At 39.6% G+C, this 27,485-nt stretch overlaps 2 protein-coding genes across 8 annotated transcripts in view; one reads left to right on the forward strand and one right to left on the reverse strand.

Moving 5' to 3' along the window:
* Window positions 1-27,485, forward strand: part of LOC106602686 (cyclin-dependent kinase 2-associated protein 2) — a 299,328-nt gene that overhangs the window by 180,498 nt on the left and 91,345 nt on the right. The gene's annotated exons all lie outside the window — the stretch shown is intronic.
* LOC106602684 (butyrophilin subfamily 1 member A1) lies at window positions 1,895-27,472 on the reverse strand. Of its 7 annotated transcripts, XM_082974323.1 has the most exons (17): window positions 27,213-27,472; window positions 24,860-24,948; window positions 24,329-24,421; window positions 23,810-23,872; window positions 23,320-23,673; window positions 22,948-23,103; window positions 17,367-17,495; window positions 14,784-14,879; window positions 14,466-14,495; window positions 14,277-14,297; window positions 14,103-14,156; window positions 13,992-14,018; window positions 8,772-8,840; window positions 7,388-7,431; window positions 7,112-7,138; window positions 3,318-3,374; window positions 1,895-2,439 (listed from the first exon to the last, which is right to left on the reverse strand). In XM_082974323.1, exons 2-17 carry the CDS (start codon window positions 24,912-24,914, stop codon window positions 2,404-2,406), a joined length of 1,311 nt encoding a protein of 436 aa, XP_082830449.1. In that variant the 5' UTR covers window positions 24,915-24,948; window positions 27,213-27,472; the 3' UTR covers window positions 1,895-2,403. The 7 variants fall into 7 exon arrangements, with proteins under 7 accessions (XP_082830449.1, XP_082830451.1, XP_082830450.1 ...); XM_082974325.1 differs by lacking the exons at window positions 7,112-7,138; window positions 7,388-7,431 and having other exon boundaries at window positions 27,213-27,455; XM_082974324.1 differs by lacking the exons at window positions 7,112-7,138; window positions 7,388-7,431 and having other exon boundaries at window positions 1,895-3,374; window positions 27,213-27,455.

Here is a 27,485-nt window from a genome sequence, read left to right on the forward strand (position 1 = left end):
ATGAGTAAAAAAATCAGTTACAAACAACGCAGATAAATTAACAAAAAAACACCATCGGTTGGGGGCACGTAAAATGTCTGCCTTCTGCTCCGGCGCCTTCTTACCAGAAGCCACTCCTCAGTAAAAGGCACATGACAGCCCGCTTGGAGTTTGCCAAAAGGCACGTAAACGAATCTCAGACCATGAGAAACAACATTCTCTGGTCTGATGAAACCAAGATTGAACTCTTTGGCCTAAATGCCAAGAGTCACGTCGGGAAGAAAAGCATGGTGGTGGCAGCATCATGCTGTGGGGATGTTTTTCAGCGGCAGGGACTGGGAGACTAGTCAGGATCAAGGGAAAGATGAACAGAGTAAAGAACAGAGAGATCCTTGATGAAAACCTGCTCCAGGGTGCTCAGGACCTCAGACTGGGGCGAAGGTTCACCTTCCAACAGGACAACGACCCTAAGCACACAGACAACGCAGGAGTGGCTTTGGGACACGTCTCTGAATGTCCTTGAGTGGCCCAGCCAGAGCCCAGACTTGAACCCGATTGAACATCTCTGGAGAGACCTGAAAATAGCTGTGCAGCGATGCTCCTAATACAACCTGACAGAGCTTGACATGATCTGCAGAGAAGAATGGGAGAAACTTCCCAAATACAGGCATGCCAAGCTTGCAGCGTCATACCCAAGAAGACTCAAGGCTGTAATCGCTGCCAAAGGTGCTTCAACAAAGTAATGAGTGAAGGGTCTGAATACTTATGTAAATGTGATATTTCAATTTTTTTACCTGTTTTTAGTTTCTCATTATGGGGTATTGTGTATGGAGTTATGACCAATGTTCCCTCTATGCTGTGCGAAGAACAAATATCAGCAAGCGCAGAGAAACACAAGATTGAGCTTCACTCAGCTTTCTAGAGTTTTCTCCTTTAGTTAACACTATCAATGTTTTGCTCTACTGTGGGAATTGTGCTCGAATCAAAGCAATGTTAGTCACTTTCAATGTAACACACCGAAACAAAACAAACTATGCAAGAGATTTTCTTGTAGGCAGAGCGCATCGATGTAGGATTCTATTGCATTGACAAGGATATTCTATTTACCTCTACGGGATTGGTGTCCCTAAACTGGGATGGTTGTTGCTAATATGCACTAATGTGATTAGAATGATGTAAGTAACAGACAACTTTCCAGGACGTAGACATGTCTTATATGGGCACAAAGCTTAAATTCTTGTTAAATCTAACTCGTGTCCAATTTACAGTAGCTATTACAGTGAAACAAAATACCATCCTATTGTTTGAAGAGAGTGCACAACAACAAAACACTTTTCCCGACAACTGGTTTGATACATTCACCTCTGAAGGTAAATAATGTACTTACATTCAGTAATCTTGCTCTGATTTGTCATCCCGAGGGACCCTGAGATAATATGTAGCATAGTTTTGTTTGATAAAATCTATTTTTATATTCAAATGTAGGAACTGGGTTCTACAGTTTGAACCCCTGCTATCTCCCTCTCCTGTAAACTCCCTCTCTTCGGTTTTTATCACCAACATCAATCAATTGTCAGCTTCAAGCTATCTCTAGTAAAACCCATGTCCTCAACACCCAGACGAGCTACAGGGTACTAGAGTGGAGACCATAAAACACAGCATTAGACAGATATCTTACTGTTTGTTAAGTAAATAATTGTTACATATCCAACAAATAAGGTGAATACATCATTTTTCTATCACAATGCACAATTGTATGAATTTGTCAGTCTGTTTCATTAGTGGCATCCTGGTCCATTCTGTTCAATGCACTGAATAGACCACTGAGCAGAGGTGTTGCACAGGAGTTTTTCAAATTACATTAATTCAATATCAGGTTAGTTTATGTCAATACTCAATACAGAAATCAACAGTGTTGATATTCAAAACATTTATTACATATTTACATCAATAATCTTGCTAAAGGTAATAAATATACATTTAAAGAGTAATGTATCTACGCAGTTTAATTTCCTGTTAGTGTCTCAGAGTGTTACAATGGTATATGATTTAATATGTATGTCAGAGTCTAGGTGATGTGGGTAAGGCGGAGTCAGGCGCAGGACACAGAGATGAGTAATAATAGTAACTTTACTCAAAATAATCTTCCAACAAGGAGAACGAAAATCCATAATCACATAAACGAGACAACTGACAACAATAAACATGCACAAAACCATGATGGCTCCAGAGGGTTAAATAGGGAAATAATTCAAACGTAATGGGAACCCAGTGTGTACAATATAGACAAAACAAATGGAAAAAGAAATGTAGATCGGTGGAGGCTAGAAAGCCGGTGACGTCGACCGCCGCCTGAACAAGGAGAGGCACCAACTTCGGCGGAAGTTGTGACAGTGTATTTCCACCTTTGTCATCCAGAGTCATTTAACTGTTAAGGAACATTTGCCACGTAACCCAGGGCTGAATACAGTGAAGAATGTGTTAGATGACACAACGTTAAACAAACTGTAAAGATGTAGCTTTGATTCAGCATCATAAAAGGAAAGCATCTGTCTGTCACAATCTAAGAACACTTCAAGTGTTGTAAGAATTTATTTTCCAGATCCTGGTAGGCTTAGAAATATTAAAGGGCATTCATTTCCCAATTCTGGTATTTGAGGGTCATCAGGGACATAATAACCTTTTCCTTTTTCATATGTAAAAACCCAGAAACCATTCTCAGGGGTTTAGGGGACAACAGCCCTTGTCAGAGTGGCTATGTCTGTGGCTACACCAACATACCATGACTGTTTCTCTTTGCTAAAAATGGAATCTTCCCTCACCGTCACCTCCCAGTATAACTGTCCGAAGCTGAATCTGTCCTCACTAAAGACATTACGAGCTGTGGGAACATCAGCTACTTTTGAGTCCCTAAAAAAAAACGTTCTACATGCATACACGTCTAGGTTAGGGTGAGCAGACGTTGGGTCCAGAGGGATGTCCACAAAAAAAGAGAACAAGATTTGGTGAATTCATTCACTCACATGGTTTGCTGATATGGATGTTACTTGAAGGTACAGCCATGTAATGATATTATGTTAGTTCTATGTTAATGTGTCCTACCTTTGAATCTCTTCACTTCGCCCCATGCAGCAAATGAACAAATCATATCAGAGAAATATTTAACCACTAATCTTATCAACAGAAAATAGATATTGGATTGTACCACCTTTTGTTCTTATGGGTGTTCTTCAATGAATGTTATTAACCCTGAATGACTGTGCTTGGGGGGTGAATAAGATCTAAAAAGCTAGATAAAAAATATTAAATAATGAAAAGGTATGTCAATATAAATGTACCTTTGGGGACACATTTCTTCTGTGTAGTTGTTTCTTTGGCAGTTTGCATTCCCCATTCTGCATGAGTAAAACATGTGATTATTGACATATTATGTATTAATAATGAACTATAAATCAACCATATTGATCTATCTATATGTTCAATGCATGATAAATTACTCATTGAGTTAAAGATAGAATCCTTAGCTGCTGCATCCATTTTTGTTTTACATATAAGTTCATGATATACAGCGCTTTCGAAGGTATTCAGATCCCTTCCCTTTTAGTTACGTTATAGACTTATTCTAAAAATTTATTAAATACTTTTTTTCCTCAATCTTCACACAATACCGCATAATGACAATGCGAAAACAGTTTTTGGGGAATTTTGGCAAATGTATTAAAAATAAAAAACGGATACCTTATTTACATAAATATTCAGACCCTTTGCTATGAGACTCGAAATTGAGCTCAGGTGCATCATGTTTTCATTGATCATCCTTGAGATGTTTCTACAACTTGATTGGACTCCACCTGTCGTAAATTCAATTGATTAGACATGATTTGGAAAGGCACACTACTGTCTATATGAGGTCCCACAGTTGACAGTGCATGTCAGAGCAAAAACCAAGCCATGAGGTCGAAGGAATTGTCCATAGAGCTCCGAGACAGGATTGTTTCAAGGCACAGATCTGGGGAAGGGTCACCAAGAACACAGTGGCCTCCATCATTCTTAAATGGAAGAAGTATGGAACCACCAAGACTCTTTCTGGAGCTGGCCGGCCGGCCAAAAGTGAGCAATCGGGGGGATAAGGCTTTGGTGAGGGAGGTGACCGAGAACCCGATGGTCACTCTGACAGAGCTCCAGAGTTCCTCTGTGGAGATGGGAGAACCTCCCAGAAGGACAACCATCACTGCAGCACTCCAACAATCAGGCCTTTATGGTAGAGTGGCCAGACGGAAGCCACACCTCAGTAAAAGGCACATGACAGCCTACTTGGAGTTTGCCAAAAGACTCTCAGCCAATGAGAAATACGATTCTCTGGTCCGATGAAACCAAGATTGAACTATTTGGCCTGAATGCCAAGTGTAAAGTCTGGAGGAAACCTTGCACCATCCCTACGGTGAAGCATTGAGGTGTTTTGTGAAGGGAGGAGTACACAGCGTTGTACGAGATCTTCAGTTTCATGGCAATTTCTCACATAGAATAGCCTTCATTTCTCAGAACAAGAATAGACTGACGAGTTTCAGAAGAAAGTCCTTGTTTCTTGACATTTTGAGCCTGTAATCGAACCCACAAATGCTGATGCTCCCGATACTCAACTAGTCTAAAGAAGAGCAGTTTTTTTGCTTCTTTAATCAGAACAAAAGTTTTCAGCTGTGCAAACAGAATTGCAAAAGGGTTTTCTAATGATCAATTAGCCTTTTAAAATTATAAACTTGGATTAGCTAACACAACGTGCCATTGGAACACAGGAGTGATGGTTGCTGACAATGGGCCTCTGTACGTGTATGTACAGTCGTGGCCAAAAGTTTTGAGAATGACACAAATATTAATTTCCACAAAGTTTGCTGCTTCAGTGTCTTTAGATATTTTTGTCAGATGTTACTATGGAATACTGAAGTATAATTACAAGCATTTCATAAGGGTCAAAGGCTTTTATTGACAATTACATGAAGTTGCAAAGAGCCAATATTTGCAGTGTTGACCCTTCTTTTTCAAGACCTCTGCAATCCGCCCTGGCATGCTGTCAATTAACTTCTGGGCCACATCCTGACTGATGACAGCCCATTCTTGCATAATCAAATCTTGTAGTTTGTCAGAATTTGTGGGGTTTTATTTGTCCACCCGCCTCTTAAGGATTGACCACAAGTTCTCAATGGGATTAAGGTCTGGGGAGTTTCCTGGCCATGGACTCAAAATATTGATGTTTTGTTCCTCGAGCCACTTAGTGATCACTTTTGCCTTATGTCAAGGTGCTCCACCATGCTGGAAAAGGCATTGTTCGTCACCAAACTGTTCCTGGATGGTTGGGAGAAGTTGCTCTCGGAGGATGTGTTGGTACCATTCTTTATTCATGGCTGTGTTCTCAGGCAAAATTGTGAGCGAACCCACTCCCTTGGCTGAGAAGCACTCCCACACATGAATGGTGTCAGGATGCTTTACTGTTGGCATGACACAGGACTGATGGTAGCACTCACCTTGTCTTCTCCGGACAAGCGTTTTTCCGGATTCCCCAAACAATCGGAAAGGGGATTCATCAGAGAAAATGACTTTACCCCAGTCCTCAGCAGTCCAATCCCTGTACCTTTTTCAGAATATCAGTCTGTCCCTGATGTTTTTCCTGGAGATAAGCGGCTTCCTTGCTGCCGTTCCTGACACCAGGCCATCCTCTAAAAGTCTTTGCCTCACTGTGTGTGCAGATGCACTCACACCTGCCTGCTGCTATTCCTGAGCAAGCTCTGTACTGGTGGTGCCCCGATCCCGCAGCTGAATCAACTTTAGGAGAAGGTCCTGGCACTTGCTGGACTTTTTTGGGCGCCCTGAAGCCTTCTTCACAACAATTGAACCGCTCTCCTTTAAGTTCTTGATGATCTGATAAATGGTTGATTTAGGTGCAATCTTACTGTCAGCAATATCCTTGCCTGTGAAGCCCTTTTTCTGCAAAGCAATGATGACGGCACGTGTTTCCTTGAAGGTAACCATGGTTGACAGAGGAAGAACAATGATTCCAAGCACCACCCTCCTTTTGAAGCTTCCAGTCTGTTATTCAAACTCAATCAGCATGACAGAGTGATCTCCAGCCTTGACCTGTGTTAACGAGAGAATCACTGACATGATGTCAGCTGGTCCTTTTGTGGCAGGGCTGAAATGCAATGGAAATGTTTTTTGAGGGATTCAGTTAATTTGCATGGCAAAGAGGGACTTTGCAATTAATTGCAATTCATCTGACCACTCTTCATAACATTCTGGAGTATATGCAAGTTGCCATCATACAAACTGACGCAGCAGACTTTGTGAAAATGTATATTTGTGTCATTCTCAAAACTTTTGGTCACGACTGTAGATATTCCATTAAAAATGAGCCGATTCCAGCTACAATGTTGTAAATGACTAACAATGTCTACACTGTATTTCTGATCAATATGATTTTTTTTGTACACACCTACTTATTCAAGGGTTTTTATTTATTTTTGTTATTTTCTACATTGTAGAATATTAGTGAAGAGATCAAAACTATGAAATAACACATGGAATCATATAGTATCCAAAAAAGTGTTAAACAAATCTAAGTATATTTTATATTTGAGATTCTTCAAATAGCCACCCTTTGCCTTGATGACAGCTTTGCACACTCTTGGCATTCTCTCAACCAGCTTCACCTGGAATGAATGATTTTCCAACAGTCTTGATGGAGTTCCCACATATGCTGAGCTGGCTGCTTTTCCTTCACTCTGCGGTCCACCTCATCCCAAACCATGTCAATTGGGTTGAGGTCAGGTGATTGTGGAGGACAGGTCATTTGATGCAGCACTCCATTACTCTCCTTCTTGGTAAAATAACCCTTACACATCCTGGAGGTGTTTTGGGACATTGTCCTGTGGAAAATTTGTTTTGATTTGTTTAACAGTTTTTTGGTTACTACATGATTCCATATGTGTTTTTCATAATTTTGATGTCTTCACTATTATTCTACAATGTAGAACATATTCAAAATAAAGAGAACCTCTGGAATGAGTAGGTGTGTCCAAACTTTTGACTGGTACTGTACGTGTAGAAATACACACAATAGTTAACCATATAGAAGTAATACCTGGCCTCTCAGTAGACACTGTTTTATCTGAAATGCAATGACACTCATTTTAATATAGGTAGGTCATGGAATATTACTTTGTTAAAATGTATTGCATTATATCAGAGATGTTTTCAATGTTATCATCAAACATAATATTATAAAGGGGTAAATCTTAACTTTCACTTAAATTGAAATTTCACAGTCTTAAATTAACATCAATGCATGACCTGGTGAAACGTTGACTTAAGTGTAAGTTAAGATTTGCCCCTAAATTATTAGACAACGCTTAATTACATCTGCATTTGCATCTTTCTTTGATGTTGAGAATCTGATAAACCCTGCAGGAGGAAGAGAAGTAGATATTGTAAATATAAAACCAAATAACACATTGTCAATTATATGGCGTGCTCAATTAATACAGTAGTACTTGAAACAATGTAAAGCAACAATTTGGTGAATGATAGGCATACACTTTAACCACTGACAAAAATCCCTATAAACACAACATAAATATATATATATATATGTTTGTGGAGAAGAATAGTCTAGCTCAGCCTATTATATCAGTATATTAGTACTATTATTAGACCATCAATAGACTGTTCATATTTAAATGAACGTGTTAGCTTGCTGTTTTTTGTTCCAGATGAAGAGTCCATTGACAGTAAAGATGACTAGCAATAAAATAATCAGAGTCGTGATGAAGACTTCAAGACTCCAATGTCCTATACAAAGGATTTATCAAACCACTTAAAATTTGACAAAATCTGTATTTAAAATCTGAAGTGAGTCTTATTTCTCACGTTTATGATGTTGTCTTTTGGTAGATAATGTAACTCAAAACAACATATTAGAGGACTTCACCGGTCCACCTGTTCCCGAAAAGCCAGATTGGACCTAATTGTCATGGGTCTTGGGTATTTGTAATTATAACCAATTTGCCCATAAGGACCCATAGTGAACCGAACGCGACTGGTGCTGTGGAGAGAGTGAAAATTGTACAATTTATCCTGCTGCTCTTGCTTTTCACGAAAGTGGTGTGTGAAGCTTGCTGTTGTTGCCGGCCAATCACAAGTCATCAAAGCAGCACTATAGTAAAAGAGCCAAGTTAGGAGATACAGGTAATTATAAAAATAAAGGAACCACCGACATAAAGTGTCTTAATGGGAATAACGTCAAATTCCGAAAATGTGTCTAAGTTTGTAAACCCCTCGAACTTGTTGTTGGACTGTCTGTCAAAGTGCTGGCCTCTCACTCAGGGAGAGCAAGGTAGAGCTAGAACGAACGCTGTGTCACAGGGTTATGCAGCCCCCCACTCACTGCAGCGCTGTATCGAACTTTATGGAATGACACAAATCTACTAAAAAAATAAACGTTCTATCACAGTGAAAATACTAAAAGAGGGAAGTCAAATCAATTGTGAGATATGGCATATACATTTTATGTGATAAATGTGGGTCTCGGGTTCACAATTTGATATTTTCTGAGATCTAACATGGTCATACCATAGATCATTTTGCTATTTAATTTTGAATATTAAGACCCACTTGGCACTTACTACTATAGCCCATATGCATTTTACATTTTAGTCATTTAGCAGACGCTCTTATCCTGAGCGATTTACAGGAGCAATTATGTTTAAGTGCATTTCTCAAGGGCATATTATCAGATTTTTCACCTGTCGGCTCGGGGATTCGAACCAGCGATGTTTCGGTAACTGGCTCAACGCTCTTAACCGCAGGGCTACCTGCATCCATAGAAATGCATTGAACAACACATTAATAAATGGCAAAACAGACAGTCAAAAACATTTATCATAAGGTTTTGAAGTATCTGAACTATGCCTAGGAGATATAAGAAAGCAGCCTTGTTGAATACTCGTTTCTGATCGGCTAGAAGGGCATTCTACAATGGACAATGCTTAGCTCTATTCCATTTCTTTTTATCCCAAACAATGACAAGCAAACCCCTAACTTGACGCATCCACCACCATGCTTGAAAATATTTAGAGTGGTACTCAGTGTTGTGTTGGATTTGCCCAAAACTATTTGTATTCAGGACAAAGATTTAATTTCTTTACCACATTTTTTGAAGTATTACTTTAGTGCCTTATTGCAAACAAGATGCATGTTTTAAAATATGTGTATTATGTACAGGCTTCCTTTTCACCCTGTCATTTGTGTTATTATTCTGGATCATCTACAATGTTGTTGATCCATCCTCAGTTATCTCCTATCACAGCCATTAAACCCTGTACATTTTTTTAAATCACCATTGGCCTTATGGTGAAATCCCTGAGCGGTTTCCTTCCTCTCCGGAAACTGAGTTAGGAAGGGCGCCTGTATCTTAGTAGTGACTGGATGCATTGATGCACCATCCAAAGTGTAGTTAATAATTGCACAATGCTCAAAGGGATATTCAATGTCTGCCAATAGGTGCCCTTCTTTGCGAACCATTGGAAAACCTCCCTGTTCTCTGTGCTCTAATCTGTGCTTGAAATTCACTGCTCGACTAAGGGACCATACATATAATTGTTTGTGTGGGGTACAGAGATGGTGTATTGATTTAAAAATCAATTTAAACACTTATGGCACACAGAGTGAGTCCATGCAACTTATTATGTGACTTAAGCACAATTCTACTCCTGAAAGTATTTGAATACTTAATGACTTAAGACATTTTAGCTTTTCATTTTTTATTAATTTGTAAACATTTCTAAAAACATAATTCCACTTTGACATTATGGGTTATTATGTGTAGATCAGTGACACAACATCTACATTTAAACGTATTTGATTCAATTCCTCGTTGTGTCTCAAAGCTAAAACCATTAGGTCAAACAACCAATGTGTAGGAACCCTTGAACAAATAGACTGTGTTATACTGAAACTTTGGACCTTCAGCTGTTGGATAAGTTTTATCTTATAACTGCTATTATTACTGCTATAAAAACGTACACAATGGGAGCCATTTTGAAATATACAGTCGCTAGTGAGTCTACACACCCCTTGCAAAGTCTTCACATTATTCTGCATTGAAATTCAATGTAAAAATGGTTGAATTAGATGTTTTCCTACCCATCTACACAACCTAATCCACATTTTCAAAGTGAAGAAAAATTATAGAAAATGTTCCTAATTAATGAAAAATGAAAATGTATTGACACCCAGAGTTAATACTTGGTGGAAGCACTTTAGGCAGCCATTACAGCTGTGAATCATTTTGAATAAGATGTTACTAACCTTGCACAACTCTTAGGGCAACATACAGTATATCCATTGTTTTTGTCAAAATTGGGCATTTGGGCCAGTAACCCGAAATGTTGCTGGTTCGAATTCTAAGCCGACTAGGTGAAAAATCTATCGATGTGCCCTTCAGCAAGGTGCTTAAACCTCATTTCTCCTGTAAGTCGCTCTGGATAAGACCGTCTACTAAAATGACAAATGTAATGCTCAAGCTCAGTCAATTTGGTTGGGAATTATTGATGACAGCAATATTCAAAGCATTAAGTCAGGAATAACAAAATCTCCAGTCCCTGCCAGTGACAAGCATAGCCATAACATGATGCTGCCACCATTGACTCCACATTACTGTCCTGTATAACACCGTGAAAAGGAAGCCTGTGTTACAAAATCCACTCCAAAGGCCATGTAAACAGTAAAAACCTGACCCTTGGATAGTTGTATTATTCAGCAGGACAATTACACAAATATTAATGCCAAAGACAGACCATAGTGACTTTCCAAGAGGTGTTGAGTGTTCCTCAGTGGTGTAGTCTCAGTCCTGACTTAAATCTGCTTACAAATCTGTTTAAAAATTGCTGTCCATCAATGACTCCCAACCAAATTTACTGAGCTTGAGCAGTTTTTACAAAAACAATGGATATATGTTGCCCTGAGAGTTGTGCAGAGCATCATTTTATTCTAAATGATTCACTGCTGTGATGGCTATCAAAGGTGCTTCCACCAAGTATGTAAGAAGACATACACAATCAAGACATGTTATTGGTTTGAGGTTTTTTAATCATTTAGAAATGTTTATATCATTTTCTTTCACTTTTAAAATGTGGAGTAGGTTGTGTATTTAATTCCTATTTATATTTTATTTTAATGCTGAAGAATATGAATACTTTCACAAGGAATTGTATGTATCCTCCATTGAAATGATTTTACTCATACTGTCTGTAACAAGCGTCGTTGTAGGTAGACCAAAATGCAGCGGGTATATTAATAATTTTCTTATTTATTGAAGAAAAAAAAACACTTGAACAAAACAAATGACGAAAACAGCCCAGTAAGGTGTACAGACTATACAAGGAACAACCACCCAAAAACACAAGCGAAAACTAACCCACTTTAATATGGCCTCCAATTAGAGACAACGACAACCAGCTTCCTCTAATTGGAGGTCGGTCCAAAACCCCAACATAGAAATAGAAAAACTAGACAAACACATAGAAATAGAAAATAAACCAAAAACCCCGAAACACACAAACCAAACAACCCCTGCCACGCCCTGACCAAACTACAATAACAAATAACCCCTTTACTGGTCAGGACGTGACCCTGTCAGAAGTACATTTTTTGTATTAGTATTATTATTTTTAAGAAATAATATATTTAAACCCAGTACTTTGTCATAACTCAGACAAACAATGGAATATCAAATCATGTACATCTACAGTGACATTTTAGTAATTTATCAGATGCTTTTATCCAGGGCAACTTGTTAGCGCATTCATCTTAAAGGAGTAGTTCACTATTTTACAACTTGATGTTAGATGGTTCCTTTTCCTGAAAGTAGTCTATGGACCAGGAGAAACTGTAATCCATAGTTCAGTTTTCATGATACAACCATTACGAATTTCTGCTAACTTTAATCACCGCTAGCTAACAATCAATGAAAATGTTAATTGTTTTTACAACAAAATGTAACAGTTGTACTTGTTAGATCATACTAGCTAAGGACAGGTCTCTATTCTAAAGCCTGTAGACATGTTGCATGTTGGTCTTGATTTTTCCATTTTGTCATTGTATTGAGTAATCCTATCGTCTGTTGTTTTTCAAATTGTTTTACAAAACATAACTATTTTATGTAATTGATCAAAATTACGTCAATAACATACGACAAATTCAAAACCGTCGAGGCTATACTTTGCTTGTATTAGCCAACAGGCAAATGTGTATGAGTTTTAGAAAGGAGAGCTGTCCTTAGTGCACAACCAGCATATTTTTGCCATCTGATTGGGACGTGCTGCTGTCCAATGCATGCGGTACAGTGCACTAACTAGACAACAAGGAGATGTAGCATTGGAATCTGAAACAAAATCTGTATTGTGGCAGCTGACAGGACACCATGGTCAATGGAAAATATTTAGCTGTCAGTCTTGTACTCTTGATATTAATTTATTTAAGCATATTACATTTTTTAACAGGAGGACATCATTATCTAAATACCTTTCAACAGAATTAAAGAATATGATACTGCTAGCTTTTATTACAGTTGAATTACAGTGTACATCAATTATCTCACTACAAGTAACAACAAGTTGAACAATTGTAGTGGTTTTGAATACCCTTGTGCCCTCAGACGACAAACCATATACACCTGGGAATCACTGAATAACACTCATGTCTAAAATGATATCTCTGACCACGTGTTGCTTACTTCAACATGCCTGTTCTATTGATGAGCAGTATTGTTGGACATGTGTCTCATGTGACATGTTTTTCCCCTCATCGCTTAGTTTTCATTCAATATTGTTATTGGGTGTAGGTCATGTTGTCCAGGACTGAACACAGGACAAAAGCTGTATGATGTCACCAAATTACAAAAAGTGTAGATATGTGACTCTGTATCAACATTATAAAAAGACAGAGAGTGTTTATCACAGTCTAGAAACACTCCTACCACAGAGAGATCTTCTCTCACAGGTTCTGAGGTTAGAGGGTCAGTATTGACATGGAAACCCTTTCCTTCTTCATAAGAGAGAATCCAGAATCCATAATGAGCTGTTACAGGGACTGTAGATGTTCTATCAGCATTATCTCTGGCCACACCAACATACCATGACAGTTTCCTACAGTCACCCACTGCTTTAGCAAATGTTTCATCCCTCACCTTAACTTCCCAGTAGTGTTGTTCTGATTCGAAACTCTGATTAGCCAATACATGAGGATGCCTTCGATCGGAAGATTTCATATTTTCGTTGATGTACTGAGCTGTCTTTCCTTCTTGAGTCACTCTAATAGCACTGTGAGCAGTTTTTTCATTCATAGTAATGTTCTCTGAGGGAAGAGAATATGGTTTTATTTATTGACATCCAATATTAAGATTTGTAAGTAGTGTGATCTAGGCCTACTTAATAATTATCTTAAAGGGATAGTTTGGAATTTTGGCAATAAGGCCCTTGATCTAGCTGTCCCTGTACATTTTCAGTCACTGCGCTAACGCAACTTAGCATTAGCTCGCCAAACTACCTCAAACTTCCTTCATACTGGAAGGAGACATTAAAATGGTATCTGACTCTGGCGAAGTAGATTAAAGGCCTCATTGCCAAAATAACTATCCCAATAAAAGGGAAGTAATCAACATGTTTGCATGGCCAAATCAACTCAAATAAACTAAATCATTTGTTTTTTGGGGGGATTTTGAGTGGTTCTGGACCAGTTCCGACAGACATTTGTGTACAAAGCTCTCTGTGAACGTCGTGGGGTACCATGTCTTAAGGCGTCAGCATGCTTATTAATGGTGATTTGGCGACCGCATGCCCATATCTCTCCTGTATTACCATGGATCACAGTTTTTCCTGGCTCGAAGACTAAGGAACCATCTAACATTAAGTTGAACTTCCCCTAAACGTAAACATGGAACAATTTTGGCACATTGTTTTTCCTACCTTGGAATCCTTTCACCTGGCGCCAATCTGCATATAAACAAATACCAAGTAAATGTAAAACGCAATGTTAAAATTAAGATTGTGAAGGAAAATAATGTTAAACATTTTTACCTTGTAGATTAATTCCGTCTTTGACGGGTTGTTTCTCCTGACTGTTTTCTGTCACTAACAGGGCACATTCATAATACACATAGTTAGGTAAATATATTCCAAACCAAACTAAGAAATTAGGCATGATTATATATGTTATGCCATAGTTTATGATCAGTAATATTCATGAATTACCTTTAAAAAGTTTTTTTGTCTCTGTTGAGTGAAAATTCAAGACAGCGTATAAATATAAAAATATGAATAAAATTGTTGAACAGAGTCAAATCTAAACTTGAGATATTCGACTTAGAAATTTGAGTTCAAGACATGTCATATGAGAATATCTCCCACAAAAATGTATCCAGAATGAAACAGTTAGCTTACCTGATTTACTCTGTTCAAGCTTAATTTGATCTGAAAAACAAAGCCACAATCAAAATCATGTTAATATAAAATCAATCATGTTTTATGTTACAACGTGTCATATCTAATTTCATCACACAGATGAGATTTCACATATTTACAATCTGTATGGTTTTACATTTTCTGTGATGAAAACAATGTGCAAGACCCTGAAAGATAACAAGGATGACTGTTGAAAGGTTTTCAAATAAAAATCTTTGTTAACAAATCTCTATACAGTAATGTTATTATCAATGACATACTGTATATTGCTGTTAATGACAAGAATGTGTTTCATACCTCTATGTTTGAGCAGAATGCAGACCACAGTTGACAGAGCACAGAGAAGTAGCAGAGACAGGACCAAAGTCACAATGAAAGCTTCTTTCCAGGCTCCTGCACACAGATATTCAACATGGACCAAATTCTTGTAAAAATCCTCGTAAAACACAGATGGGCTGTGGATATTTGGATACAGTGCCTATAGAATGTTGTCATTGCATAACTATTCACCCCCTTTGTTTAGGCAAGCCTAAATTAGTTCTAAAGCAACATTTTGCTTAAACAATCACATAATAAGTTAGACGCTCTGTGTGAAATAACAGGGGTGTCATGATTTTTCATACAAACATCATCTGTAAGGTCCCTCAGTCAAGTACTGAATTTCAAGCACAGATTCAACTACAAAGGCCAGAGAGCTTTTTAAAAGCCTCATTAAGAAGGGCAGTGATTGGTAGATGGACAACAATAACAAATCAGACATTGAATATATTTGCATGGTCAAGCTAATAATTATGCTGTGGATGATGTATTAAACCACCCAGACACATCAAATACGCAGTCATCCTTCTGAACTGAGCTGTAGAACAGGAAGAAAACTCCTTATGGATTTCACCATGAGGCCATTGGTGATTTTAAAACAGCTACAGAGTTCAATGGCAGAAAACTGAGGATGGATCAACAACATTGTCATTTAGATTATTGCTGGAGTCACCTCAGAGCGAAAAGAAGAATACAAATATACAGAAGATTTTTTTTAAATTCCCAAACCAGCATATGCATCTTACAAGGCACTAAAGTAATACTGCAAAAGAAACACGGCAAAGGAATACACTACACGCCTAAATGCAAAGCCTTATGTTTGGGGCAAATCCAACACATTACTGAAAAACTGCCTCCTTATTTTCAAGCATGGAGCTGGCTGCATCATGATATGGAATGCTTGACATCGGCAAAGACTGGGGAGTTTTTCAGGCTGAAAATAAATGGGATGGAGCTTAGCGCAGCCAAAAATCGTAGAGGAAAACCTGCTTCAGTATGCTTTACACCAGACACTGGGAGAGGAATTCAACTTTCAGCTGGATATTCCCTACAACACAAAGCCAAATCTACAATGGAGTTTCTTACCTAGAAGACACTGAATGTTCCTGAGAGGCTAAGTTACAGTTTTGACTTAAATCTGCTTGACAATCTATGGCAAAAGTTGCTGTCTAGCCATAATGCCCAACACTTTGACAGAACTTGGAACATTTTGAAAAGAATAATGGGCTTCAGTTTCTTGGCAATTTCTCACATGGAATAGCCTTAATTTGTCAGAAAAAGAATACACTGAAGAGTTTCAGAAGAGAGTCTTTGTTTCTGGTTATTTTGAGCCTGTAATCGAACCCACAGGCTGATGCTCCAGATTCTCAACTAGTCTGAAGAAGGCCAGTTTTATTGCTTCTTTAATCAGCACACAGTTTTTAGTTGTGCTAACATAATTGCAAAAGGGTTTTCTAATGATCAATTAGCCTTTTAAAATGATACACTTGGTGTGACGTGTGCTCCCTCTCCAGCTTCTAGGTCATCAGCCTGCTCGTTATGGTGCACACCTGTCACCATCGTTACGCGCACCTGCACATCATCACTCACCTGGACTCCATCACTTCCCTGATTACCTTCCCTATATATGACACTGATCTGTGTCATGTCTGTGTGTTGTTCGTGGTTTCTTGTTTTGTATTATATTACGTTTATTTATTAAAATACTCACTCCCTGAACTTGCTTCCCGACTCTTAGAGCACTCGTTACACTTGGATTAGCTAACACAACGTGCCATTGGAACACAGGAGTGATGGTTGCTGATAATGGGCCTCTGTAGATATTCCATCTGTTTCCACGTTTCCAGCTACAACAGTCATTTACAACATTAACAATGTCTACACTGTATTTCTGATCAATTCGATGTTATTTTAATGAACAAACAAATTTGCTTTTCTTTCAAAAACAAGGACATTTCTAAGTGACCACTTTTGAACGTTAGTGAATATATTCTTATTCCATTCCTTTAGATTTGTGTGTATTAGGTAGTTGTTGTGGAATTGTTAGATATTGCTGCACTGTCAGAACTAGAAGCACAAGCATTCCGCTACACTCGCAATAACATCTGCTAACCATGTGTATGTGACCAATAAAATTTGATTTCATGGGTTTCTAACATGTATTGACTCAGGGGGGTGAAGACTTATCTAATAAAGTTATTGTATATTAGTGTTTTATTTTTCATTCGTCTTTTAAAAATATGATTGCATTTTTCTTCCACTTTGACATTCAAGTATTTTGTGTAGATCATTGACAAAAAAAGGCATTTAAATCCATTCTAATCCCACTTTGTAAGACAGTAAAATGTGAAGAGATCCAAGGGGGTTTAGTCTTTCTACAGGCACTGTATGTGGATATTTTACTCTACTCTTTTCATTGTTATTATTCAGTATTGATTGATGTACTGCATTGTTGAGGGAGCTAGCACATAAGCATTTCACTGCACCTTTTATACCTGCTGCAAACTGTGTGTGATGAATACATTTGATTTGATATGGTGTTTGTGTAGAAGACACACTTACCAGGTTTGTGAGGAAGGACTCTACTCTCTCTCTTCTCTTCCTCAGACAGAGAGATTGTACAGGAGAGCCAATCAGAATCTGAGGGAGAATACAGCAGCCAACTACTGACACTCAACAAGCCCTGAGAATCTGTTACAGAGAGAAGGGGGTGATAGACAACCATTTATTATGAGAGAGATTTACTCATAGATACATTTTTGTGATGAATTAAAATTGCATAGTGCCTGGTTTGTTAAGACTGGAATTACAGAGGTTATCAGCCTCTAAGTACTCGCTAGAGAACGCGCTGTCGGGTGTCCTCTTTATCCTACATATCAGATTCATATACTGTGTTATTAGGGGTGTGACAACCTGGCTATACTTGTATTCGTAAACGGAGCCTTAAATTGACAGTTACTTTGTCACGTCCTGACCAGTAAAGGGGTTGTTTGTTATTGTAGTTTGGTCAAGGCTTGGCAGGGGGTGTTTGTTTAGAGTGTTTCTGGGTTTTTTGGTTCATGTTCTATGTTAGTGTATTTCTATGTTCGTTCTAGTTAGTCTATTTCTATGCTTAGTTTATTGGTTTGACCTTCAATTGGAGGCAGCTGTTTTTCGTTGCCTCTAATTGAAGGTCCTATTTAAAAGGGGTGTTTTTTCTATGGGATTTGTGGGTAATTGTTCCGTGTTTAGCGTTGAGCCTTACAGGACTGTCTTCGTCATCATTGTTTGTTATTTTGTTTTGTGTTCACGTTCCTTCGAATAAAGAAGATGAGTTTACACATTCCCGCTGCGTTTTGGTCCAATTCCTACAACGAGCGTGACATACTTGTGATCAGGAAAAAAATGAAAGTGTTTTTTATGCCTAACTAGACGTTGGAAAAATGTCTCATCTCCCTGTAGGCTTATAGACCAAAAAGCTAGGAGCCACTGAGGTGTGTGACTCTGTCTGTGTGTCCTTTCCTTAAAATTTTCAGTAGGCAGACACATTCTTTCCCTACTCTCGCTTCACTTGTTAGATATTATGCACATTGATAGCCTGCTAGAAAACATCCTTGCCTATTGATTTATCATAGTAGCAGGCTAACAGGAGGCAGCAACAATCTAAATGATCAGACCGAAATATGCATTACATTACATTACATTTAAGTCATTTAGCAGACGCTCTTATCCAGAGCGACTTACAAATTGGTGCATTCACCTTATGATATCCAGTGGAACAACCACTTTACAATAGTGCATCAAAATCTTTTAAGGGGGGGGGGGATTAGAAGGATTACTTTATCCTATCCCAGGTATTCCTTAAAGAGGTGGGGTTTCAGGTGTCTCCGGAAGGTGGTGATTGACTCCGCTGTCCTGGCGTCGTGAGGGAGCTTGTTCCACCATTGGGGTGCCAGAGCAGCGAACAGTTTTGACTGGGCTGAGCGGGAACTGTGCTTCCTAAGAGGTAAGGGGGCCAGCAGGCCAGAGGTGGATGAACGCAGTGCCCTTGTTTGGGTGTAGGGCCTGATCAGAGCCTGAAGGTATGGAGGTGCCGTTCCCTTCACAGCTCCGTAGGCAATCACCATGGTCTTGTAGCGGATGCGAGCTTCAACTGGAAGCCAGTGGAGAGAGCGGAGGAGCGGGGTGACGTGAGAGAACTTGGGAAGGTTGAACACCAGACGGGCTGCGGCGTTCTGGATGAGTTGTAGGGGTTTAATGGCACAGGCAGGGAGCCCAGCCAACAGCGAGTTGCAGTAATCCAGACGGGAGATGACAAGTGCCTGGATTAGGACCTGCGCCGCTTCCTGTGTGAGGCAGGGTCGTACTCTGCGAATGTTGTAGAGCATGAACCTACAGGATCGGGTCACCGCCTTGATGTTAGTGGAGAACGACAGGGTGTTGTCCAGGATCACGCCAAGGTTCTTAGCACTCTGGGAGGAGGACACAAGGGAGTTGTCAACCGTGATGGCGAGATCATGGTACGGGCAGTCCTTCCCCGGGAGGAAGAGCAGCTCCGTCTTGCCGAGGTTCAGCTTGAGCTGGTGATCCGTCATCCACACTGATATGTCTGACAGATATGCGATGAGAAGTGATTGGGTGAAATAGACTGCTTCGCTCTATCCAATTAGATGAGCAGGATCAATGAACAGCCCTCCGTTCTCTTTCTTAAACTAGCTAGTTTAGTTATTTAGTGCACGATGCTGAGGAGGACGCGCAGTTGCATGCTTTCTTGGTGTTCACAATTCTTCTTCATCATTACACTATTATTCTAAATTCAATCAACCTCTTCATCCTCCTCATCATTCAGTTCATTCAAATATAATTGTAATGTCACGTGCACGATTATCAGTTTCTATCGCCAATTCATCTATTGACCGCATTCATTCAGTGAGGAGAGAGAGGCATATTAAGTCCCAGGTACCATTTAACATTTAACATTTTTACCAATGCCCAACAGGGCATTTGTCTTGGCTCCTTAAGTTAGGAATCGGTGTGAAAAAGTAAACAGGTTCTATATACTTTTCTGTTTGTGATTTAAAAATTCTGACAACTGAGCAATGTAAAATATAACTATTTAGGAGGAGAAAATTGCTTTCAAAATGGCAGATTTATTTTTATTAAAAAATCAAATGGAAGGTTCTAGTGTTGAGGCTAAGTTCATCTTTAAAACCTTTGTAGGAGCATCATTATATCTTTGAGCTGTTTCCTAAAACCATCGTTACTTAATTAAGTTGCACTTGAAAACACTCGTAAGTTAAGAACTGACCTAGACCACACGTAGAACAGGTAAGTGCGTCTTTAGATTATGTTTTGCCCTCCCACGAATCACCTGTATCACTGTAACCGCTGATAACTTTAGAACAAAACTGAATTCAAATACAAAGTTTACAAAATCTTTGCAATTTTTTACAAACAAGTAAAGGATACATTTTTTTTTAAATGCATTTTAAAGTAAATATTCATATGCTGCATAGTCCTAGATTCATATTGCATATTCAATCAATTGAGTTATATTTTGGTATTGCAGGCTAAAGTAATTTTTCATTTTGTGAAACAACATTATTATTATACATTGAGCTTTAAGAGTATTGGGAAAGTGACTTTTGTTGTTGTTTTGGCCCTTTACTAACAGGGCCAAAGATACAATGAATATGAGGTTGAAGTGCAGACTGTCAGCTTTAATTTGAGGGTATTGCCATCCATACTGGGTGAAGCGTTTAGAAATTACAGCACTTTTTGACATTGTCGCCCCATTTTGAGGGTCCAAAAGTATCGGGTCAAATTCACTTATGTGTATTAAAGTAGTAAGAAGTTAAGTATTTGCTCCCATATTAATAGCATGCAATGATTATATCAAGCTTGTGACTCTACATATGGTAAATCATGTAGTGTCATTTTGGAGTCACTTTTATTGTACACTGAACAAAAATATGAACGCAACATGCAACAGGTCATATGAGGAAATCAGTCAGTTGAAATTAATAAATAAATAAAGCCATAATCTATGGATTTCACATGACTGGGAATACAGATACGAATCTGTTGGTCACAGATACCTTTAAAAAAGCTAGGGGACTTGATCAGAAATCCAGGGCGGGATAAATGTAGGGGCTTACCGTCGGGGGCCCAAGAGTCAGCAGAAAATAAATAATAAAACAATGGTAATGAAAAAATATTATAATTGAGGAAATACAGTGCATTAGGAAAGTATTCACACTCCTTGACTTTTTCCACATTTTGTTACTTTACAGCCATATTCTAAAATGTATTAAATAGTTTTTTTCCTCATCAATCTTCACACAATACCCCAATATGACAAAGCAAAAAGGTTATTAGACATGGTAGACCAAAAACTAAAACATCACATTTATGTAAGTATTCAGACCATTTACTCTGCACTTTGTTGAAGAACAGTCTTCTTGGGTATGACGCTAGAAGCTTGGCACACCTGTACTTGGGGAGTCTCTCACATTCTTCTCTGCAGATCCTCTCAAGCTCTGTCAGGTTGGATGGGGAGCGTCGCTGCACAGCTATTTTCAGGTCTCTCCAGAGATGTTCAATCAGGTTCAAGTCCGGACTCTGGCTTTGCCAAAAGGACATTCCGAAACCTGTCCCGAAGCCACTCATGCATTGTCTTGGCTGTGTGCTTAGGATTGTTGTCCTGTTGGAAGGTGAACCTTTGCCCAGTCTGAGGTTCTGAGCGCTCTGGAGCAGGTTTTCATCAAGGATCTCTGTACAATGCGCCATTTATCTTTCCCTCGATCCTGACTAGTCTCCCTGCCACTGAAATACATCCCCACAGCATGATGCTGCCACCACCATGCTTCACCTTAGGGATGGTGCCAGGTTTCCTCCAGACGTGATCCTTGGCATTCAGGCCAAAGAGTTCAATCTTGGTTTCATCAGACCAGAGAATCGTGTTACTCATGGTCTGAGAGTCTTGAGGTACCTTTTGGCAAACTCCAATTGAGCTGTCATGTGCCTTTTACTGAGGAGTGGCTTCCGTCTGGCCACTCTACCGTAAAGGCCTGATTGGTGGAGTGCTGCACCTTCTGGAAGGTGCTCCCATCTCCACAGAGGAACTCTGGAGCTCTGTCAGAGTGACCATTGGGTTCTTGGTCACCTCTCTGACCAAGACCCTTCTCCCCCGATTGCTCAGCTCTAGAAAGAGTCTTGGTGGTTCCAAACTTGGGTTCTTTGGGACCTTCAATGCTGTAGACATGTTTTGGTACCCTTCCCCAGATCTGTGCCTGCCTCGACACAATCCTGTCTCTGAGCCCTATGGACAATTCCTTCGAACTCATGGCTTAGTTTTTGCTCTGACACGCACTGTCAACTGTGGGACCTTCTATAGACCGGTGTGTGCCTTTCCAAATCATGTCCAAACAATTGAATTTACCACAGACTCCAATCAAGTTTTAGAAATATGATGATCAATGGAAACAGAATGTACCTGAGCTCATTTTCGAGTCTCATACCAAAGGGTCTGAATACTTATGTAAATAAGGTATTTCTGTTTTTTATTTTTAATACATTTTCAAAAAGTTCTATAACCTTGCTTTTGCTTTGTCATTATGGGGTCTTGTGTATAGATTGATGAGGGGGAAAAGTATTTAATACATTTTAGAATAAGGCTGTAATGTAACAAAATGTGGAAAAACAGAAGGGGTCTGAATACTTTCAGTGAATTTGTCCCAAAACATTTGGTCCCCTAAAATAAGGGGGACTATGTACAAAAAGTGCTGTAATTTCTAAACGGTTCACCCGATATGGATAAAAAAAGCCTCAGATTAATGCTGACAGTCGTCCAAATACTTTGTAGCTCACTGTATTATAGACTAAGCCATTAGAATATCCCTTCTCAATATCAGTCGTCAGTGTTCATTCCAATGTTAAGGTAAGAATTTGAATAGAGAAAGCTGATCCGGGAGCAGCGCTGCCTTTCTTTCAACCCTATAATTATCGACACTCCAATGACACACTTAGCGAACTTTCTCTCTGTGTGGTGTTTTGGGAAACGGATGTTAGGTCTACATCTTTGACCATTGTATTAACTGGAGAAGGAGAGAGAGAGGGAGAGAGAGAATTTCTAGTGATGATTTATTACTGTCTATGTAATTACCTGAGGTGAAGAGTACTTGTTCATTTTTTATCTCTGTCCCCTCTTTGTTTCTCCAGGTGAGTTTAGGTTGTGGTGACCATCCCTCTGATGAACAGGTAACGTTCACCTGACCTCCTCCTCCACTGGCTACGGAGAGAACTGGGGCGCTGCCTGTCACTGATAGAGAGATAAGGGAGTGTGGAGGCAGGCTACAATGATGTAGGCTAAACAACAATTGTGAGAAACAATTGTATCACATTTTCCTGTGGATTACTTTTAAGTTGTAAAAATAAGTGCCACTTTATTGTGAGTATTCTATACTTTATGTAGAGTTCGGTGCAGTATTGCAGATGTAAAATCATGTTGAAACCGTTTCAGCCATAAGCCTCTTACCATTCATTGAGAGATAAACGTTGGCCTTTTCGTACCACCTTTCATTGCTGACATGGCACACATACTCCCCCCTGTCTTCCAGTGTGACCCTCTCCAGTGTCAGGGACACATTCCCTCTCTCCAGCCCCCCAGTTAGAGAAACCCTGCCCCTGTACCGGGGATCCACAGGGGCCTCCTGGATCTTGTGATCTTTGTACAACAAGGCAGGGCTGTTGGAGTTCTCGGACCGGTACCAGCGCACCTCCAATGGCTCAACATTGAAGAGAGGCGAGAGTTCACAAGGTAGAGTGACAGAGGCGTTCAACCGGGTCAAAATGGGACCATTAGGGACGGTCAAGGTGAAGACCTCTGGGGCTGGGTATAGGAGGAAAGAAATAAGAACGTATGATGAAGAATACTCATTCAAGTCCTGTTTAGGTCTTTAATAACCAAGAGATTGTTTTAGTGGGTAAATGGAAACTAATGTAATTAACAGAGTAAACGTTCTCACCAGGTTTTTGAGCTGTGATGGTAACAGTGAAAGCAGCCAGTAACAGCACCCTGAGGCATACCCCTGTGTTGAAGAAAGAGGACAACACTGTTACATTACCCAGCTAAAAGGATTAATAAATCACATTTTGTTTACATTATAATGCCAAGTCATATTTTTATTGCTCCTTTATTTAACCAGGTAGGCCAGTTGAGAACAAGTTCTCATTTACAACTGCAACCTGGAAATATAGCAATGAACATTGGACTTTCACTGATCCTACATAGAACATACACTGTAGAAAACCATAGTAATAGAAGCTGACTGATGTGAATTTAATGTGATACCATGTAAAGCAGTATGAGATAACATGAAACTACACAAGTGTTCCAAAAACAAGTTTTCACATGATTTTACATGTGAAATTTCACGTGAAATCATGTGGTTCATCTGTAAGTGGAGGGATTCATATAAGAACACCATTATTCAACAATAACAGGAAGGGTGGTAATCACACGGCATTATTAAATGCTTGTGTACCTGATTGCATGGTCCCTCCACCTTCATTTCCTTTTATTATGCGGTTGAAAATGGACGGGATCTTCTGGTAATCTGGTAGATTAATGGCTGAATCTGAATATCATAGTATATTAAAAAAATTATTCAAATAATTATTCTTATACCTTGTAGACAAGAGTGGTAATAGACCAGCGAGAAAAAGAGGGAGTCTGTCCACTCCTTCCCTTAGAGTATGACATTATCTTCACGTTCACCACATCTGTTTATTGATTTACAAGTTGGCTTTCTACCACAGTTTGTGCTCGTCATGAAAGGGGACCCATTCATTGAAGGGTAAAGTACAGTGCATTCGGAAAGTATGTAGACCTATTGACTTTTTACCACATTTTGTTACATTACAGCGTTATTCTAAAATTGTTTTTTTAAACTAATCCTCATGATACTACATACAATACCCCAAAATGACGAAGTGAAAACAGCTTTTTAGAAATGTTTGCACATTTATTACAAATAAAAAACTGAAATGATCTACATGAGTATAAGTATTCATACCTGTTGTTATATGACTCGAATGTGAGCTCAGGTGCATCCTGTTTCCATTGATCATCCTTGAGATGTTTATAGAACGTGATTGAGTCCACCTGTGGTAAATTCAATTGATTGGACATGATCTGGAAAAGCACACACCTGTCTATATAAGGTCCCACAGTTGAACGTGCATGTCAGAGCAAAAACCAAGCAATGAGGTCAAAGGAATTGTCCGTTGAGCTCTGAGACTGGATTGTGTAGAGGCACAGATCTGGGGAAGGGTACCAAGCCATTTCTGCAACATTGAAGGTCCCCAAGAACAGTGTTGTCTCCGTCATTGTTAAATGGAAGAAATTTGAACCACCAAGACTCTTCCTAGAGCTGGCCGCCCGGCCAAACTGAGCAATCAGGGGGGAAGGGCTTTGGTAAGGGAGGTGACCAAGAACCCGATGGTCACTCTGACAGAGCTCCAGAGTTCCTCTGTGGGGATGGGAGAACCTTCCAGAAGGACAACCATCTCTGCAACACTCCACCAATCAGGCCTTTATGGTAGAGTGGCCAGACGGAAGCCACGTCTCAGTAAAAGTCACATGACAGCCCACTTGGAGTTTGCCAAAAGGCACAAAAGGACACTCAAACCATGAGATCCAAGATTATCTGGCCTGAATGCCAAGCGTCACGTCTGGAGGAAACCTGGCACCATCCCTACGATGAAGCATGGCAGTGGCAGCATCATGCTGTGGGAATGTTTTTCAGCGGCAGGGACAGGGAGACTAACCTGGATCGAGGAAAAATGAATGGAGCAAAGTACAGAGAGATCCTTGATGAAAACTTGCTCCAGAGCACTCAGGATCTCAGACTTGGGCGACGGTTCACCTTCCAACAGGACAACGACCCTAAGCACACAGCCAAGACAATGCAGGAGTGGTTTTGGGACAAGTCTCTGAAGGTCCTTGAGTGGCCCAGCCAGAGCCCGGACTTGAACCTGATCGAATATCTCTGGAGAGACCTGAATATATCTGTGCATTGACGCTCCCCATCCAACGTGACAGAGCTAGAGATGATCTGCAGAGAAGAATGGGAGAAACTCCCCAAATACAGGTGTGCCAAGCTTGTAGCGTCATACCCAAGAAGACTCAAGGCTGTAGTCGCTGCCAAAGGTGCTTCAACAAAGTATTGAGTAAAGGGTCTGAATAGTGAATACTGATGTATATGTGATATTTCCGTTTTTACCTGTTTTTAGCTTCTCATTATAGGATATTGTGTGTAGATTGATGATTTTTTTTTATATTTAATCAATTTCAGAACAAGACTGTAACATAACATGTTGAAAAAGTCAAGGGGTCTGAATACTCTCTGAATGCACTGTATACCAATCAAGCAGTATGGAATTATGATCAATGTTTCCTCTATACTGTACGCAGAACAAATATCAGCACGCGCAGAGAAGCACAAGACTGAGCTTCACTCAACTTTCTAGAGTTTTCCCCTTTAGTTAACACTATCAATTTTTCGCTCTACCTTGGGAATTGTGCTCGAATCAATGCAACGTTAGTCACTTTCAATGTCACATACCAAAACAAAACAAATTATGCAAGAAATTTTCTTGTAGGCAGAGCGCATCGACGTAGGATTCTATTGCATTGACAAGGAGGACTCAGGCCCCTACTCTACACAGACTGGTGCGCCATAACCAATCAATCAGAGCTGCAGTAGGCCTATATGTAAATAGCCAATGCAATATATGGATATGTGCCACTCACTTTGAACTGGATTGTGTTTACAATATGAGCGGTCATGAGTAAATGTGCTTGTTTCGAGATCAAAGTGAGAGCTGCATGTAGCCACCTGTGCACATTTGTTCATATTCTTTGCTAGTTAGTTATTAGCCCAGTTATACCTAATTTCTAGTCATCAATTGGGGAATGGTACTGCATCGCAGTGCTAGCTGTGCCACTAGAGATCCTGGTTCGAGTCCAGGCTCTGTCGCAGCCGGACGCGACTGGGAGACCCATGAGGCGGCGCACAATTGGCCAAGCGTCGTCCGGGTTAGGGAGGGTTTGGCCGGCAGGAATGTCCTTGTCCAATCGCGCTCTAGTGACTCCTGTGGAGGGCCGGGCGCATGTACGCTGACACGGTCGCCAGGTGTACGGTGTTTCCTCTGACATATTGGTGTGACTGGCTTCCAGGTTAAGCGGGCATTGCGTCAATAAGTAACAATAATTAAAACATCTCTTTGAACTAAGTCATTGGTCAAAACTGACAGGAGACTACTCAGAAATTATCACTGTTTAAAGATTAAAGTAAGGGGAAGAGCAGAGAGAAAGAAGGTATTTGTAATGGAGAGGTGGTAATCATATAAAAAATGCCTTTGTACCTGAGCGCGTGATCCTTCGATTAGTTTCCATTGCACGATCAAAATTACCTTTGGAATCTTCTGATCACTCTATGACCGACTGACAAATCAGTGTTTGTATACTAAATGTTAAATATCACGTTTGCATTCTATCAATCATAACAAAAGACTGAGAATCACTTAATTCTCCCTCTCCCGTAAACTCCTCTCTTTCTCACTGTCAGTACTTTCACTTTCTCTTTTCCATCAAACACACCTAAGGCTTATTCATTTACTAACTGTTGAGAAACATAG

Source organism: Salmo salar, chromosome 04 (genome assembly GCF_965601325.2).
Source record: "Salmo salar chromosome 04, fSalSal1, whole genome shotgun sequence".
Taxonomy (NCBI): Eukaryota; Metazoa; Chordata; class Actinopteri; order Salmoniformes; family Salmonidae; genus Salmo; species Salmo salar.